The 18421-nt window shown below is 55.1% G+C and overlaps 1 protein-coding gene across 1 annotated transcript; it reads right to left on the bottom strand.

Moving 5' to 3' along the window:
• Window positions 1-2067: 2067 nt before the first annotated feature.
• EFNB1 (ephrin B1) lies at window positions 2068-14942 on the bottom strand. The gene is made up of 5 exons (XM_065916099.1): window positions 14020-14942; window positions 5249-5526; window positions 4413-4505; window positions 4070-4198; window positions 2068-3916 (listed from the first exon to the last, which is right to left on the bottom strand). Exons 1-5 carry the CDS (start codon window positions 14145-14147, stop codon window positions 3504-3506), a joined length of 1041 nt encoding a protein of 346 aa, XP_065772171.1. The 5' UTR covers window positions 14148-14942; the 3' UTR covers window positions 2068-3503.
• Between the last annotated feature and the right edge of the window lie 3479 nt (window positions 14943-18421).

Here is an 18421-nt window from a genome sequence, read left to right as displayed (position 1 = left end):
GTGTGTGTGTGTGTGTGTGTGTGTAAGGGTGGGGTGGAGGAGAATCACCCTCTAGCAACTTCTGTTTGCTCACAGTATAGTAAAAAGACCTGGGCTTGAAGCCTCGCACTTGCGTTCACTTGATGTGTGTTCTTGCAATAGGTCTCTTTCCTCATCTCAAATATGAGGCCAAGAATTCTTCACCTCCTACCCTCACAGGGAAGTTTAGGAAATTCAATGAGATAACATGTGTAAAAGTGCATTTTTTTTCAGTGACAGGCATTGTCCAGGTGAAGGACACTCTGCTACAAAGGGCTACTGAGTGGTGCTGTGTGGCTGGCAAAGCACAGATGTGGAGTTCAGACCAACAGCAACCTTGGCGTCACAAACCTTCTAGGCTGTTGGAGAAGCTGCCCCATACTTTGCTTTGCCCTCTCCCAGAGATTTTACTTCACATTCCCCACAGCTACTTTCAACAGGCCCCCAGAAACTCGATCCCCCACTGAGACGTTGGGGGCAGCCAGTGTCCCGGGCTGGGTGGTGAGGCACCCAAGGACACTCAGTTGGTGACGTGTGGGAAGGGCTCTACCCAATCCAGATCCCCCTCAGTTAGAGAAATCAATCTGGCCTAAACCAGCCTTGGGTAGAGACCCCTGGCCCAGGCAGGGGCCCTGCTCTGGGCAGGCAGTCAAGCAGCAGAGGCCCCATTTGATCCAGGCACTTCCTTTGGTTAATGAGAAACCAAATAAACAGCCTCTGCCCCAGCTGGCTTCAGGAGTACCCCAGCCAGGCCCAGCCCTGCCTGCTCCAGCCAGCCTCCCTCCCCTTCACCGTGCAGGTCCCGTGATTCTCCTCCCCTAGCCTTCTCTGTGCGCTTCCCACTTCCCTCACAGCCCTGCCTACTCCTTCGCTGGTGTGTTGGGGCTTCCTGCTCTGGATCACTAACGAACCCTCCCCTTCCTTCCTCCTCCTCCTTTCCTCTAGTTCCTTCTTACCCATTTTTAGCTGCTGGGATCCCACTTGTTCTCCTCTCCTGATATCTGTCTCAGCCATCTCGATAGCTAATCCGCTACCAAGAAGACTGTGGGCTGCTCCAGGCCCTGCCAGTCTGAGTCTCTGCTGTGGGACTGAAGCCAAACCCTATTCAGGGTACTCACTCCACTCTCAGACCCTCAGCCTGTGGGAGGGAGACTGGGTGCTCAGGGCTTTAACTGTCAGCCAGAAGCCCCTGAGTATGCCATGCTGAGAACTCTGGTGTGCAGCAGAGAGAAGACTCTTCTGGCTAAGAAGCGAATGGGGAAGCCTAAAGCAGCCTGGTTACCCAGTGGGCCAAAGCTGAGACCCAGCTCTTGGGAAGTTAGTTCCATTCACCTCCAGGTGTCTTGAGGCAGGGCAGGGCTGGGCCTGTCAGCAGGTTCCAGATCTAGCCCCAGCCAGGTGGTGGCAGTACTTGTGGACACACCCAGGTCCCCATGGGAACAGTCCCTCCCCCATCTACTCTCTCAGTTCAGTTCAGTCACTCAATCGTGTCCGACTCTTTGCAACCCCATGAATCGCAGCACGCCAGGCCTCCCTGTCCATCACCAACTCCCAGAGTCTACCCAAACCCATGTCCATCGAGTTGGTGATGCCATCCAGCCATCTCATCCTCTGTTGTCCCCTTCTCCTTCTGCCCCCAGTCCTTCCACGCATTAGGCTGAGCCTAATGCCAGACTGGGCAGATGTCCATGGCCTATGCCACAGTGGTGACAGGATGGAGAGGGGGATATGGTCACAGTATCTAGCAGAACAAGAGGGCAGAGGAACTTGTGATGAGGAAGGGCACAGAACACTTGCAGCATCTTGCTCCACTAGGATAGTCACCATCTTCCCACACCTGCCCAGATCACCAGTGTCTTGGTCAGGTGAAAATCACACACACACACACACACACACACACACACACAATCTCTCTCTGTGTCTCATTCATATATTCACTCATACACTCACACTTCATTCCCCAAACATCACGACATCATTTTACACCCATTTCTCCATGTGTTTTTTTTTTTTAGTTCTCATTTTTTTCTAAGAAAAAAGCAACAAGAAAATAATTCAGAGTTTATACAAAACATCTTTACATTATTTTTTTTCCAAAAAGACTAGTATTTACACAAATGGCAATAGAAACAAAAACAAAAAACCCTTTTGACTGCCACCTGGAAGGGGCTGGCTGTTCTGCTCCCTCTCCCACCTGGCTCTGGAGTGGGCAGCTGGCCAGGGGGCAGTGTGGAGGTGGATGGTGGAAGGCCCAGCTCCTTCCATGGCCACTCTGGGAGTGCCTGCAAGGCGCTTGCAAGTGGCAGTCTGTTAGCAGCCGTGCTGGCAAGGAGCCGGGGTCAAAGTGCACGGCGTGCTGGCCCAGCCCTGGGCAAGCCTCTCCCTCTTTCTAAGCCCCAGACCAAGATTGGGGGGCTAGTGGGAGCTGGGTTAGGGGGACACCCACCTGTGACAGAGCCCAGAAAAGGAGCAGGCCACCTGGCCTTATACCCGCTTAGTTCTCCAGCCTGGGCTTCTGTTTCCCCACCAGGCCAAAGGATGCCAAAGGTGAGGGGAGAACAGGGGAGAGGGGGAACTCCCAGCTCTGCAGGGCAAATAGCCACCTGGGCACCTCACCTCCCTCCACCCCCCATGAGGTCATCTGCCTGCAGCAGCTCTCCTGTTCCCCAGGCAACAGCCAATTAAGACGTTAATTACCGTGAGAGTGAGGGAGGCAGGAGATGCCCAAGAATCCCACAAGGAAGGGATTTTTTTTTTTTTTTTGGTGGAAGGGTGGCAGCCACTACCCCATTACCAAGATCAGCACTGTAGAAGGAGGGTCAGTGGGGGAGGGTGAGACACCTTGCCCAATGGCACTCTTGTCTTCCCTCATGGGCAAGAACAGCCCTGGCTTACCTCCCCCACCACCCTCCGCAAAAAAAAAAAAATGTCAAGGAGTTTACAAAAGAAATGCCATCCGAGGCTTCCTGACTGGTCACAACCTGCCCCAAGCCCCTGATACTGGGGTAGGCCAGGTTCAGAAAACCTGGGGAGGGGCTGCCTTTTCCATTTTTCCTTTTTTCTTAAAAAAAAAAAACAGATGAAAATGAGTTGACAGCTAAAAAATGAACACAAAAACATTAAAAACAGTGATGATAGCGGACAAGCAGTCCTGGGAAGGGAGAAAGGGGGCGAAGTGGGGCAGGGCCGGGGGGGCGTCTCCCTGCCTGCTGTCCATCAGCGTCCGACCCTGCCCTCCAAGAAGGGGCACCCCCGCAGAGCCCAGAGGCCTGGCCAGAGGGGGAAGGCACAAGAGCATGGGGGCTGGGGGCACAAGCACCCCCCTCCGAAGCCCAGAGGGTGCGGCAAAAGGGGGATTATAAAAGCCAAGAAACTACAAAACTAAATACAAAGGTGGGCACAGCTGGCAAAGGGAGGGATGTAGGTGAGGAAGGAGAGGTGCAGTCCCGGCCGACTGTCCCTCGGGACCGAGGCTGCTCGGGCCCTCAGACCTTGTAGTAGATGTTCGCTGGGCTCTGGGGCGGCATCTCCTGGACGATGTAGACGGGGTGCCCGTAGTCCCCACTCACCTTCTCGTAGTGGGGGCAGTAGTTGTTCTCTGTAGTCCGTAAGGGGATGATGATGTCGCTGGGTTCGGTGCCCGCTGTGCCACTGCCCCCCTTGGGACTGGCCAGAGTGCTGAGCGAGAGGGCGGGCGCCCGCTGCTGCGTGTGCTTGCGGTGCCGCTTGCGCAGCTTCAGTAGCAGGATGGTCAGAAAGATGATGATGAGCAGGAAGATGACACAGCCGGCGCCCACAGCTGCAAACAACGCCACCTTGGAGTTGAAGAAGCTGTCGGGGTCCCCGCTGCTGCCTCCATTTCCACCAGAGCCACTTTTCTCATCCTGGTTCACAGTCTCTGTGGATGGGGGAGGGAGGGGAGAAAGGTCAGTCAGGGGTCCCAGGGATACATGGCAGATCCTGGGCTATGCCCTGCCTTCCTTCAGAGCTAGCGCCTGAACAGGCAGCCAAGCAATGGCTTCTGCCCTCTGGGAAATTCCCATACGCTCACCATGCTTGCCGTCGGAGTCACCCATGGAACTCCGACCACCGGGGGCCTGCGTGGCCATCTTGATAGTGTTGTCTGCCTCCTTGCTGGGCCGGCTGGTAGTCAGCTGCTCAGGTGTCACAGAATTGGGGTCTGCAGGTGGGGAGAGGGCAAGTTAGCCAGGGAAACTCCGGAAGCATAGGTGCCTTGAATATGTAGCACCTCCCAGCCAAGAATGGTCTGGATACTGGACCTCAGATACTCTATCCCTACCACCCCCTCTGCCACTACTCTCCATGTCCCCACACCCAATCAGGAGCATCTGTTGCAAAAGCCCAGCTGGGGAGCCCTTGGCCTGGATGCTCACCTTGCCCAACCTTCATGACGATCTTCATGGTGCGTGTGCGGCACACACCTCCCTCACGGTTCTCCAGTCCCTCCAGACTCCCATTGGATGTAGCTGCAGCAAGAGGCCAGAGCAGTCAGGGGGAGGAGGGATCTGCCAGCATTACCTAGAAGCCCTAGAGATGCCTGAGTCCATAAGAATAGAACTGGGAACTTGGGAGTTACAAGCAGTCCCACCCACCTGTGAACCTTTCTATTTATCTCCCACTAGGAAGAGTCTGGGACCTAGCCCCTCCCACAAAGATGCTGCTCCTCTATCATGACCAGGCCTTGGCCATTCTTTCTTAGTTGAAACTATGTGCATCTTCTCATTGGGTGATGTGACTCAGGGGCCAAGCAATTAGAACTCACAAGGTGAGGGAGGCTTCTCTACAGACTGGAAGGAATACTAGATTGGAGGTCAGGAGAACTAGATTGGAGACCCAATCCTCTCTCTCCCCGTGTGATCTAGAGCAAGAAGCCCCTTCACCTCTTGGGGCCTCAGTTCCCATAAAGAGAAAGGCTGAAGGTCTGCCAATTCTGCCATTCCCAAGATTAGATCTTAGGTGGGCAAATAAAATAAGAGAGAGAGCACCATGGATTGGCGTCTTCTCCCAACTCTTAAGAGCCAGAGCGAGCTGGCAGTAGACCCCACAGTAATCGTTGGGGCCAGAATTCCAATACCAGGCTAGGAGAGCATGCCAGTCCTCAAGGGGACTGGATCAGGCTGGGCCTGAAGTGTGTGTAGTCTCCTTGCACTACTCAGAAGCTCCCACCACTACAGGACAAGATAGAACCACATGGTGGGTAGGGACTCACAGGTAATATAGTAGTCATGGTGCTTCTTGAACTCCAGGCCCATGTAGTTGGGGCTGAACTCCTGGAACTTGATGGTGAAGCGGATTTCCTGCTCTGGCCTATTGCAAGTGACTAGCACATTGGGGTCAAGCACGGTGCTACAGGCCGCTGCCTGCTCAGGTCGCACCAGGTACAGCTTGTAGTACTCATAGGGCCGCCCAGCTTCTGCTCGGGGGCAGATGATGTCCAGTTTGTCTCCAATCTTTGGGTAAATCACCAGCCCCTTCCCGCTCAGGAACCTGCCCAAAAAGAAAGAGAGATGGTTAGCCTTAGGAATGGGGGTCTCCGGCCATTCCCAGAACCAGGAGAGCAGACAATGAGGACCAGGCTAGGCCCACTGGATGGAGATAGAGAGGACAGACATTCTGTTTCTTCAACCTTATGCTGCGGGTGGGGAAAGAGAACCACACTGCCAGCAGGGCGTGGAAGGGGTGGCCCATGGGCAAGGCTGCCAGGCTTTGACTGTTTGGCAGGGTAGGGCACTACCTAGCTGGGAGAGCCCTTTGTCCTAATGTGGCATTTCCGCAGGGGGCTGACGTGGCAGATGGGCTGGGCACCAAGGTGTCGGGTTTGGGCTGCCTGGAGGTGGTGGCCCTGTCCTCCTCTCACCTGCAACACACTCACATTCCTTCATAGCCACTGCTACCAGCTCCTCAGCACACGCACATGTGTATGCACTTATGTGCATAGAACACAGAAACACACTCAGAACAAGCCCACACATGCCCTAGAAACCACCCCCACAGCTCCCAGTCAACGGCTGGGGGTGCACAACCTATCTGAGACCCATGTCTTCCCCCCATTCATGCTAATCTTGGGCATGATAAGGAGATATGAACAGACCTTGCCTAGAGCCAAGGGATAATGGGCACAGTCTCCAGCCAGGTAAAGCTCCACACAGCTCTTTCCAATCCCCACTCCCACTGTCTGGCATCCTACCAGGACTCATCCCACCCCCATAATGCAAGAGCCCAAATCCCCAAATCTGACCAATCTCACTGCTAAGAAGAACAGAGAAAGGGGAGAAGAGGACCAAGCAGGAATTATAGATCATATAGGACAGGGCCCCAAGAACCTTGCTCACCTGCCTTTTATTGACCACACACACACACACACACACACACACATAAACACAAACAGCCTCTGCTCCCAATCCTGAGAGAAAATGGATAAATGCCTCCTGAGCCAGGTTCATCTTCTGATCCAGAAGGCCAGGCACTGGGAAATAACAAGGGGATGGCAGCTGCCTGGGGCCACCGATTCATATCATCCTGTCCTTGCCTAAGCACACAGTAAGTTCTCTCAGCCATTTCTGAGCCTGGACAATGTAGGAGAAAGAAGACATGCTTTGGAATCAGACAGACAGTGGCCCTTACAAGCTCTGTGACCTTGGATGAGCTGCCTGATCTCCTTAAGCTTCTGTGTCCTCTATAAACTGGGAGTGGTAAGAGTCCCACCTCTAAGGATGGTGGAGGGGAGACATGATGGCATGTACAGAGCACACAGTTGGCACTCAACCATTTGATTCCTGCTCAGAAATAGTCTGGTCTGACAAGAGGCAGGAAATCAGACACTAACACCAAGGACCTATAAGCCCAGTCTTGTTTCTTGGGTGGGAAAGAGGAAAAGATGATACAGCTCCATCCACAAGGACTTTACTGTCTAATGTGGGTCACAACAATAAATGGTTCACGCGGCAGTAATGGACAGCACCAGGCTATCTGGAGGCTATATGCAAGGATGGTGGCTCAAAAGGCAAGGGCTGGAAGCAGAGAGAGGAAGGAGACAGCTCATCTGACAGGACAGTCAGAAATGGTCCCACAGATGGCTTCTTGGCCTTTTGGCTAAGATGAAGTGTAGAAATGGTCCCACAGAAAGAGTAGGATGAGAGCAGTTCCCAGGGGAGGAATAAGAAGTCAAAACCCAGCAAGAATAGACAGTAGTGGCTGGGACACAAAACCTAGGCCAGGGATTGTCCCAGTGATGGGTAGAGAAGAGCAGAAGAGGCGGAAAAGCTCAGCTGGGGTCAGACTGAAAGGCAAGGGTTACAACAATCAGTGTGGGTTTCATCCAGTTGGGGACAGACTCTCCAGCAGGAAGGGCAATGAAGAGCTGAAAGTAGTGCTTCAACGGAAAGAAGTTGATAGTGGAAAAACATGATTCCACTCCCCAAGGACCCATTCTATAGCAGGGACTACAAGGGAGTTCAGTATCCTCACCTGATGGAGGGAAATGATATCCAAGGAGGTAAAGGAACTAGACCAAGCAGATGAAGTAGATGAAGAACAGCAGCCCTCTCTCCATGTCCAGGGAGGCTCCACTAAGCTGGAATCTGCCATCCTGCTGTGCAGGAGGGTAAAAGTCACAACAAGAAGGTCTCCCCACTTAGTACCTGGCTTTACCAAACTCCAGAGGGCCAGCAAGGAAGCAGGCATGGGATGGAGGCCCACACAAACATTTGAGAGAAAACACCTCCAACTCCATACACCACAAAAAGCCAAGAAGTTTCACCAAAGCCTTCATAATTCCCAAGGCATTTTTCACTTTCTAATCCTCATACTGGTTCCAGCCAGGCAGTAGGATTAGACAACTTCTAACAACTAGAAGGAACCTTTGAGAGCCACTGAGTCCAAGCTCCTCATGTGAGGGAATGAGCAACCAGATGAATGTTCCTATTGAGGGGTGCTCAAAGCCAAGCCAGGGAGCCTAAACTCACCCAGGATGTTATCCCCCAGAGGTCTAAGAGTACCTGAAACATTGGCTGAATCCTTGTACAGCTTCTCCTCCACAAGAACCCACCTGGAGATGACAGCAGGTAGACAGAGAGCACGCATAGGGGTACAGGCCAGCTCTCTTTTCTAACCACTTGGCCCGCCTTACCCATTAGGGGCTTTTGTCAACTCTGAGCAGTCTCTCATCACCCCTTGGGTTCTGGAGCCCTGGAACCCAGACACAACCAAGGAAACAGATGTCTACATAGTGCGTAGGGGAATGGGAAAGAGAGAGGACTATTGCCCCCAGTACCCCCTCAGACTCTCATCAACCTCAGCGGACAGGATTCATAAATATGCATGAGTTTATTTGCATAGCAGCTGGCAGAGGGAAACTCACCTTCCCCTAAAGTGCAGAAGGGAGCAGAGCCTGATGAGACCCACCTTCCCTGACCCTGGTGCACCACGATGGTGCCTTCTCAGCCTCTTTCTTCCCCACCACTGAGAAAAGTGCATCTGGGCCTGTGAGAAGCCCCAGAAAGTGATGAGAGGCCATGAGGGGTGGTTATGCAGCCTGTGAGAGTGAAGCCTGAGGTCAGGTAATACGCTAGTCATCCTCTACAGCAGGGACCCTGCAGGTCTCCCTTTATATCCACCAGGAGAAGGGGCTGAGAGGAAGAGGAAGAGAGTGCCTAGTTAAACTGTTTACCCTCCAGTTTTCAAAAACTGGTACTCCCTCCATCATCAAACCAAGCTTTTCTGTCTGGGGCCACCCCCAGACAAAGCCCTTTTCTGGAAAATAAGGGGATTGACATGGCCCAGCAGGAAGCCTGCAGCAGGTCACCATGGTAACCCCTGAGGCCTTCCCTCCTTAGCCTCTGATAGCCCCTGGGACCCCAGAGAGCCACCCCAGGGAATAGAAGGACTTTTGGGAGGTAGTCTGAGCATTCAGGCTCCTATCTGTGGCCTGCCTCTTCCCCTCCACCCTAACCCAAGTCTCTTCCCCAGGCTGCCTACTGAGCTTAAAGAATTCTAGAAGGGCAGAAGCCTGAGGGTCTGGCGCAGTAGTCAGTACTGGTCAGAGGCCAACTACCCCCTTGCTTCTTTGTCCAGCTAAGCCCCTATTCACCCAAAAACCGGCAATCAACAGAAGACAGAGTTTTGGATCTGTGGGGGTCGTGTCTAGAAACCTGCCCACATTCCACCAGCTCTACATTTCTGTCCCTTTCACCCTTCCCTCAGGCCCTAGGAACTTGTGGTCAGAGACTGGCCAAAAGGACAGTCCGGTCCTAGGCCATGCCACCACAGGTTTGGTAGAAGACTCTAGCCACAGCTTTGATTCAGTGACTCCAGCACCCCCAAGGGTGGCAGGAGCAGTGGAGGACAGACCCCAAGCCAGAGCTCAAGTCTACACTCATTCCAGCAAGGGTGGAGAGTCCCCAAATTAAAGGCTCCTCTTTCACTCCCCCAGCTCCACCCAGCCCCCGAGGCAGCAGGAGCAGGCCTGGCGTGTCCCAGCAGTGCCCGCCCAGGCGTGGGTGGGCAGGAACAGCAGCTGGGTCCTGGCACACACACAGTGCTGTCAGAGGCAGGGAAGCCAGGAGAGCCCCAGAGGAAGTCACCCCTCACACACACACCTACACTAAACCATGCCTCCCCTCTGCCCCACCTGGCCAACACTAGGGCCCACTGGGGGCTCAACAGCCCCTTCCTTGTTGTTTGCTTTCTGTGGGGTCCCTAAAAGGCAGTGAGACTCCTGGCCCAGAGAGGAACTAAAGCTGCTGTTTAGAGCTCAGGAAGAAGTGTGCCAGGCATGGAGCAGCCTGCCCTCAGATGGTGGCCTAGGAAAGTCAAATGAGTAAGCTGGAGCACTGCTCATCCCACGTGGGCAGGGCCTGAGTCACAAGGACAGATGCACATACACCTGTAAAGTGAGAGGGGAAGCCGGCGGCTAGAGCCAGCGCCTCTTCCCAAACCCTGTCTCTCCCATATCCCAAGGCAGCAGGATGGTGTGGAAAGAACAGCACAAGGCGGCTCTCCCTGCTAGGAGCTGACTGACTTGAAACAAGTCACTTTCTTTTTCTGGGCAAATGCCTCCTCATCTGCAAAATAGGGGCAATTCTAACTTCCCAGGGCTGTTGGGAATATCCGATGAGCTCACATATGAAGATGCTTTGGAAGTAGCAAGGTACTGCCCAACTGTTAGTTAGCACACCAAATACCATTTAGAAGAAGCTGAAGACGCTTACTACACTCCTGGCTGCCAGTGCCCCTACCCAAAATGACTACCATGAAAATCCACCCAGGAGGGGCTGCCACAGCGCCCAGGGCAATTAACCCCCAATATGGCTGGTGAGCATCCCCTACCTCAGCTCCCCTAATAATCATAGAGTGGATCCTCCCCCTAAACCTACTGTTCCCATGGCAACCAGCAGCCTCCTGGCTGGCCCACCCGCTCCATAATCCCAACACCAAAAAACAGTGATGCACAGTAGTATCCAGGGCCCACCCATCCCCACCCACCACAGTTGCTGAGGCAGTGGAGAGCCCGAGAGGAGAAAGGGAACCCTAGATTCAGCTCCTGGCCCAGCCTCACCAGGCCCTTCTTGCCCTGGCCTGAATGCCTGGGGTTGGGGGAGGGAGGGAGGGAGGGGAACAGGGAACTTTAGGAGCTGCTGGGTTCCCATCGCTTTCAGGCCCCCACCTGTGGCCAATCAGCCACAGAGTAAAAGAGGTCAGGTCCCTAGCCGCCCCGGAAAGGGGCCCCCTGAGCTGGCCTCCCCAGGACTGTGAGCTGGAACAGCTGTGAGGGGGCTGGGACCAACACTTTGGCTTACAGCAGGCAAGCCTGGGTTGGGGTCTGCAGCTGCCCCCACCCATGCTGGATGGAGTCAAGGGTCCTGGATGCCAAGCTGAAACCCCCACCCCCACCCCTTGCAGGGAAGGTGTAATATGATCTCAGGCACATTCCCACTCCCTGGAGGTGGGGGAACCTGAGTGGGGGGCAGGAAAGGGTCAGAACGGGACTGAGAGACTGAACTGCAGCAGCTGGACTTGGCTGAGGACTCAAGTATGAGGCCTGCCGGCTGCCCCAAGCTCTCAGGGGAGGAGGCTGAAGGAGGGGGCTGCCCTGGGACCTTCCATCACAGCCCCCCACCCCCACCGATCCAAGCATGCTCACGCACTCTGGTTCCTCCCAACCTCTAGCGGGCCCAGACCCATCTTCTCACACTGCACTCATTGGGCAAATCTGACAAGAGGGGCCAAGGACGCAAATGCTCTTGCCACCAGAGACTATCACCCTGGAAGGCCCCAGCACCAACTGGGGTAAGATGCTGAGAGTCTGGAGCCAGCCCTTCCAGCTCTCTTCTGGTCAGAGCTGGGGCTCCCTGTACCCTGGAACCTGGAAACATACCCCCAGCCCCACCATTTCTTTATTTTGATTTTTTTTCCCAAGGAGGAAGCAATTAAGCAGGGTTTATAGGCACTGGGAGATTTTTTTGGGGGGGAGGGGGATTGCCAGCCCCTGACAGGACTGAGGAGAGAAACCAAAAGCCGGGAGGAAGAGGGGAGGGAAGAGAGAAAATGAGCCTGTGAGGGAGAGCACGGGCATGTGCGAGAAACAAAAGGACTTGAGAAAAAGAGGCAGAGAGTGACTAAGAGTGAGAGGGAGTGTGAGAAAGAGGGAGAGCCGGGCAAGTCGAGCTGGAGAGGGGAGGTGAACGCGGCTCACACAGGGTGTGAGAGGGTGAACCAACAAGGGCCTGAGACGGAGAAGTCAGGCAAGAGGCAAAGAGGGAGACGCGGACAGAAAGAGACTGTTGATTTGAAAGACTGTGGGAGCTCAAGGCTTGGGCGCGGTGGCAAAGGAAGCCCCCAGAGCTCAGAGTGAAGCTGAGGGCAGTGCCTTCCTCTTGTCCTCCTGCACCCCGCCCCCCGCAACCCGTGCCAACACACACAGACAGGCTGCATTCCAGACCCCGGAGTATAGACGGAACATGGATTGGGGGGGCTTAGGGGCACCAGGATCAGTCCCCCACTGTTCCTAGAATCTGCTCAATTACAGGATGGAATTCGTGCGGGTCCTACTGAGGCCCCAGCTACCACCCCCACCACCCCCAGGATGCCTGCCCTCAGCCTGAAGTGGATCTGGGAGGGGGGCAGATCTCAAAAACCTGTAAACTGGTCCAGAGCACTCAAGGCTCAAAACACAAAAAGGGTGAAGCTCAGGGAGATCTTGTTTCTCCCAGTTCCACCCCCCGCACTCTGCAGGAGGGCTTCCTTCCAGCTGTGGAGCAGCCTGCTATCTCTGGTTAGAGACCCAAGAGAGCAATTAGGTCACTCCCATGAGCCCCTATGATGGGATACCCCAGGCGGATTTCAGCTCTCCATACTCAAGAGAGCATTTCCAGTCTCCACCTTCACAGGAGAGAACTGGGAGCTTCACAACCTTTCTCCTTGGGCTGAGCAGCCCCAGGCCCCAAGACCATTTTGAGTCCCTGCTGTTAGCAGAGCACTGTGCCCAGTTTGGCTTCTGAGTAAAGAAGGAATTCTTGTCAATCCCTTTCCTTGTACCCTGACCCTGGTTTAGACATCCCACTAACCGATAAATAGGACCCTACCTTAACTCAAGGAGAAGAGAACTAAAGAAGCTGCCCCTCTTCCACTCCAGAGCTGAGAGATGCACCGCCCCTGGAACCTAAGAGGCCAAGGCAGGCAGGAGCTCAGGAAGTTAGCAGGGAGCCCAGGAGAGTGGACAGAAAGAGATTCCAGATATAGGAATCATACAGATAGGACAGGCCTAGGGCCCCCAGTTTCCCACTAAGTGAGGTGTCCGCACACTGCTGGGCCCTCCAGAAAACAGGAAGGAAGAGCAATTTTGACCCTGGGTTCCAACCTAAGTCCTGGATGCCAAAAGAGAAAAAGGTCCAGAGGTCACTACACAACTCAGCGACTCCCCACTAACAGCCCAGAAACCATTGAGCCACCGCCCTGAAAGGTGTGTGGTTGGGGCGGGGGCGGGGGGGGGGGTGGTGGGAGAGGATTGTGAAAGGGAAGAATAGAGAAAAGAAAGGATCTCCTCTACATAAACTGCTTCCCCAACCCCTTTGGGAAAGCTAAGCACAACTCCCCAATCTGAGGGACGGGGAAGATGGGGAGGAGCAATGGGACCAGCCTGGGCAGGAATCTTTCATTTGCCACCCACCTCCCTCGCCAGCTCGGCCGCCACACTCCACCCTAGCCAGCCCTGGAAGCTCTGCTGTCGGCTCCATTGGACCCCCGACGGGCGATGGATCGAACCCCCTCCCCAACAAAACCCCTTTCCCACTCCGCCCCTCTCCACCCGCCGCCTTTGTGAGCCTGGGAGCGGCGCCCGCCCTTCCACGGCCCCAGCAGGGAGAAAGGTGGCGGCGAGGGGGGGGGGGGGCGAGGGCTGGAAGAGGCTGCAAAACGAAATGCTAGGGAGGCGAACTGGGAAGAAAGAAATGAAAATGGGAGAAGCCTCAATCAGGATACAGGCGCTGCCACCCGCTCCAAGCGCGAAGTCCCGCGCCGCGGTCCCTTCACTGCTAAACAAACGGGGAACCCGTGTTCTGGCCTCTTCCCTTGCCCAGGTCAAGCTCGCCCCCACTCCCCAACCCCGCCAGCGGCTCTCCGCGAAAACCGCCACGTTCCCAGGGGCCCTAAAGGGGGCTGCTTTCTATCCCCCACCCAGCTCTCCGGTGCGCTCTAGAGCGCTCCGACTCCCAGCTCTGCCCGGCGCGACAATCTTGACTTGATTTGGGACGTGCGGAGGAGAGAGCCGAGAAGCCGAGGGGTCACAATCCAGCCAAGTGCCCCCACCCAACCCCGCCGCACCCTTCCCCGCCCGTCCGCAGGGAAACACACTCGAAAAAGCCAGAGACAAAATAGGGCGCCGCTCCTCCTCTGAACACCTTCCCACAGGCGCTCGGGGGCGCGCGGCCTCACCCCGAAGGAGTGCCTCCCACCCTCAGGGACCAGAAGAGATAAGTTACTCACTTGGGGTTGAGAGAGCTCCAGGACACGGGCTCCAGATTCTTGGCCAACGGCGTGGCGAGCCGGCATAGCGCCAACACGACCATCGCGACAAGCCACTTGCCGAGCCAACGCTGGCCAGGACGGGCCATCTTCCCGGGGGCAGGCTGCACTTCGGGATCCCCTGGCACCTCCTCAGCAAAGCTGGCCTCGCCTTCCCGTGCCGCGCTGCCCTCCGAACCTCTCAGGCGCCCATCCTCCGCAGCCGCCGGCCTTGAAGTGCTCCCCTCCCGCCGGCTTTGGTGTCTTTCTTCTCCGCCCCGCCGGCCAGGAGGACTCACTGGGCAGCCGCCCCCAACTCCGGCATGAGCTGCGGCCTCCGAGGGCTCGCTCCCCTGGCCTCTCTGCCACACGAAGCGCGACGGGGGCTCTGCCCCCCACCGGAGGATCCCTTCCGATTCCGCTCGGCTCCCCGAGACCGTTTGGGACTGTGTGCCCTCTCCCCGACGGGGTCTCCCCGCTGGGGACTTGGTGGCCGCCCCGACGCCTCAACCGTCCTGGAATCGGCCCCCCTGGGAAGAAGTGGGAGTCTTCCCACCACAAGAGCTCGATCCGGGGGCTCCCGACCGGGCCGCCCTTGCACGGGCTCCGTTCCTCCAGGCCACACTGGAACTCCGGGCTGGGCGCCCCCCGACAGCTTCGACTTCAGCGCGGGCCCCGCTTAGAGTATTTAGAAGAGCGGGGAGACGCTGCCGAGCAAGCCAGTCCCATCAGTTTGCGCCTCTGAAGCCTAGGCGTTTGGCCTGGCAGCCCAGTCGCCGAGTCCTAGCTTCCCGGCGACTGCGCCCGAGGGTCTGCGTTCAGCGTGAGGCTCACACACCTCCCACTGCTGTCCAGCACGCATAGACTCCCTCCGCTGCTGCTGAGCTGTCTACTCCCCTGCTCAGGCGTACGCAAGGCCAACCCTACTCGTTTTAGCCAATAGCAAGCTCCGTAACGGGGTCCTTGCCTCGCACCACGCCCCTAGAAGGGAAAGGGGGCGGGCTTTCGGGAACTCTTAAGGACGCCGCACTCTCGATGGCACCAATCTGAGTGTGCGGCTCGTGCGGTTAGGGATAGGTCCCGCCTAGTCCTGTTCTCAGAGCGCTCTGCCCGTGGGAAGTTGGCGCTCCTCTAGAGCTGTTGGCCTGCTCTGCTCCCTGCGCGCCTGTTCAACACTCCGGCCCACTGCCCTGGGCCAGACAGGTCCTGTCACGAGTATCCCGGGAAAGTACTGCCATTCTTGTTACACACACGAGCCCTGAAGTTTTTGCTCCATGCCCACCACTGTGGCAAAGATAACTTGTTTACTGCCTATCCCTTCTCTCGCAGGACTCTGGTAGGCTTTCCTCCTTTCACCTTCGCAATGCAGTCGCCACTTGCACATGGACCCGGAGTCCTGAACAGACAAATGGATATCGGTGGGTGCTGGAATCTCAGGGGGGTCAAGTAGGGGAAAGAGGAGGGTGGGGGAGAATTTCTTCACTCCTGGGGACTAGGCCTTGGAAATCTCAACTTTGGAGAAGAACCTTGTGGAACACCAAGAACCCAGATTTCGAGTCTTGTCCTGTCTGAAGGTATAGGCAAGGCCCCGAGATAGGCCAGCGGGAATGAGAGGGCACCTCGATAAAGAATGACGCAAAGAGGAAAGGTTATAGGGCAGAGGCACCTTTAGAAAATGCAAAAGCAGATGCCCTGGCCCCAGCACACCAGACTCCAGCGCCTCCCAGGCTCGCCATCTGGGTCTTTGTCTCCCAGCCCTGGCCTGTTCTCCCCGCCCCTCCCCGCTTCTTTGCTTATAACTTTGGCTCAATCCCATAGCTCAGACCCTCCAGGTCCGACCCACTCTCCCTCGTCGGACCTCAACAGATGTACCCACATGCTAATGTCTCCCCCTACTGGACTTTTATAACACTGCCGGCGCCTGGGACCGACAGAGTGCCCACTCCAACAGGAGCGTGGCACACACGAGCCTGGCACACGCGCTCGAGCGCAAGACCCAGGACAGGGTAGTGGCCTTGGCTAGAACCGCGGTCCCCTATGGGGAGGAAGAGAGAGCACTAGGAGGAAGATCTGAGTTTGGAGTTGGCTCAGGGATTGCCGAGGACTTAAAATCCCTTTGCTGCTGCTTTATGGAGATAATTAGCAACATTCCCGAAGTGCTCTGCCATTTACACAGTTTCCTGTCCTTCTCTCACTTAAAGAAGAGGCTGAGTTACTGACTTTCTCACTGGATCCTCTGATGACCTCTTTGGTTCATAGAGTGGACCTATATTTGGGGGAAACAAAGAGAGGGAAGTGGGTTATTCTCACTTCCAGGAGAGGAAGTGGGTTACTCTCACTTTCAGGAACAGGGCCTAGAGGATGAGAAGGATATGGGTAGAAATAGAAAAGGAGGAGCTGTTTAGGGTCTCTCACCTCCCTCCTGGATTCCTTATTAGGGTGTGAGCAAGGAGAGACAAGAACAAGGTGCAGGGACACACCAATAAACCAAGTTGGAGACTAGGATTGTCCAAAGGGCGTGGAAGGACAGTAAAACCTGAGGATGGAAAACAACCTGCCACTTACTGAGTGCCTACTATGTTCTAGGAACCATGGTAGAGGCATTTCTCTTCACAATCCTTTGAGATGAGTTCCACGATCCCTATTTTACGTAAGAGGGAAAACTAAGGCTCAAGGGGAAGTGACTCATTTGAGGTCATGGAGCTGATTGATGGTAGAAGCAGAATTTGGCCCCAGACTTCTCTGTCTCCTAAGCCTGTGCCCAGTTTCCTATACCATACTGAGTCACCACATTTCCAGCCCCTCTTCGTGCTTACTTGCTTACTTACTTCATTCCTGATTAAAAGCTGGTTCATGCCTGGAAAGCAGCAACCTTCAGGATGGTCAGGACTCCACTCTTCACTCACAGTCTTCTGAGGGGTTTCTAGGCCTGGGGAAGTTCATCTATGTCCCTGGCCACATCCCCAAGTTCCCAACTAAAGTCACCCACCATCAATCCCAGAACCAGCCTCAGATTCCACTGCTAATATGCCCAGTGCTGTTCGGGAGGTGAGCCCAGGTGGGGGCTGATCAGGTGGGGGATGGGGCAGATGAAGCTATGCTGCCAGACTTGGGAAGCCTGGGAAGACAGCAGCAGCTCCTTGAGTGTGCTAACACCTCATCCTGGGTGGGGAGGGCACAGAGGAAAGAAGAGAAGACTCTGTGTCTAGGCCTGCTCCACACACTGGTCACCGCTGGTCATGGTGCAGCCTTTCTGCCTCAACCTGCCTATTGGAGCCTCAGTAGCAGGGCTGGGCCTATTCCATGCTGCAGCCAGGGCCAATGACTCCAGGATCCCAGCTCCTGCCCTACCCTAGCAGGGCCTCTTATGTAGTGATTCATGCCCCCTAAGGTAGGGAAAATTACTCCCCAGGGAAGCTGAAAAGGAAGTCAGGATGTGGGGGATGTGGACTCTCTCTTATCCAAGCTCACTATCCTAGTGGCAGTCACACACCTTCACAAGCCTCCCAGATCAGTGTCACCAAACACTCACACCCCTCAGGGTTAAAGTCCACCAGGATTTCCTGAGCACTGATCCTGTGATTACCTCTGAGCTGAGATCCAAAGAGGAATCCCACCAAGCCCTGCCTTCAAGAATCTCCAAGCAGATGGAAATCTGTATATAGGGGCCTTCTGAACCCAGGGGTGCCAAAAAACATCTGGCAGCTGCAGAAGGCCTCAGGTATCATAACAGCCCCCCAGAGAGCTTCAGAACTCAGCTTCCCACACCCACGGGAGGCATGGAGTTATGGACTTCAGAGCCACAGAGTTCACTGCTTATCAGTTGTATCTCCTTGGTCAAGTTGCTTCCCCTGTGTGCTTCAGTTAACTCTTCTGTAACCTGGAGATCATCTCTCCTTCATGGAACTGTGCTGAGTGGGGAGTGAGATAATGCACAGGAAGGTCTAAACATCACAGCCAGCCCACCATGGCGCTTACTAAATGGAAACTATTATTCCTCCACAGAGCCTCCCACAGAGACACCCTCATTCCCAGTCACACATGTTCTCACCCGTTCACACATGCTTTGTGCCACACGCACATTTTTTAGCTCTTCTCATATTCTCACACATGTACATATTCATATATGAACTCACTGTCTTCCTTGCCTATTGATTCACACAGCACCAGCTGACAGGCCTGGTTCCTACCCCTACGGGACATAGAGTCTAGCCTCCACATTTTCTCATGGGGCTGTCCTGTCCATGTTCATGAACATTCACACCCCCTCTCTTATTACCATGGCCCTTGTCCTTGACCCTTCCTTGTCTTTTCTGTACTCTGAGACAAGAGAAGTGAACTTCCTCACATAAAGCCACACAACCAGGGAGAAGAAGAGTCAGGA

Source organism: Muntiacus reevesi, chromosome X (assembly GCF_963930625.1).
Source record: "Muntiacus reevesi chromosome X, mMunRee1.1, whole genome shotgun sequence".
Taxonomy (NCBI): Eukaryota; Metazoa; Chordata; class Mammalia; order Artiodactyla; family Cervidae; genus Muntiacus; species Muntiacus reevesi.
This window is presented reverse-complemented; position numbering and strand designations above follow the sequence as displayed.

Excerpts from the sequence above, each read along its gene's own strand:
- EFNB1 (XM_065916099.1), bottom strand. The coding sequence starts at position 14,147 with ATGGCCCGTCCTGGCCAGCGTTGGCTCGGCAAGTGGCTTGTCGCGATG. Across the intron at positions 4,199-4,412 it reads CGTCATGAAGGTTGGGCAAG|ACCCCAATTCTGTGACACCT; the intron begins GTGAGCATCCAG and ends CCCCACCTGCAG. Across the intron at positions 3,917-4,069 it reads TGACTCCGACGGCAAGCATG|AGACTGTGAACCAGGATGAG; the intron begins GTGAGCGTATGG and ends CCCCATCCACAG.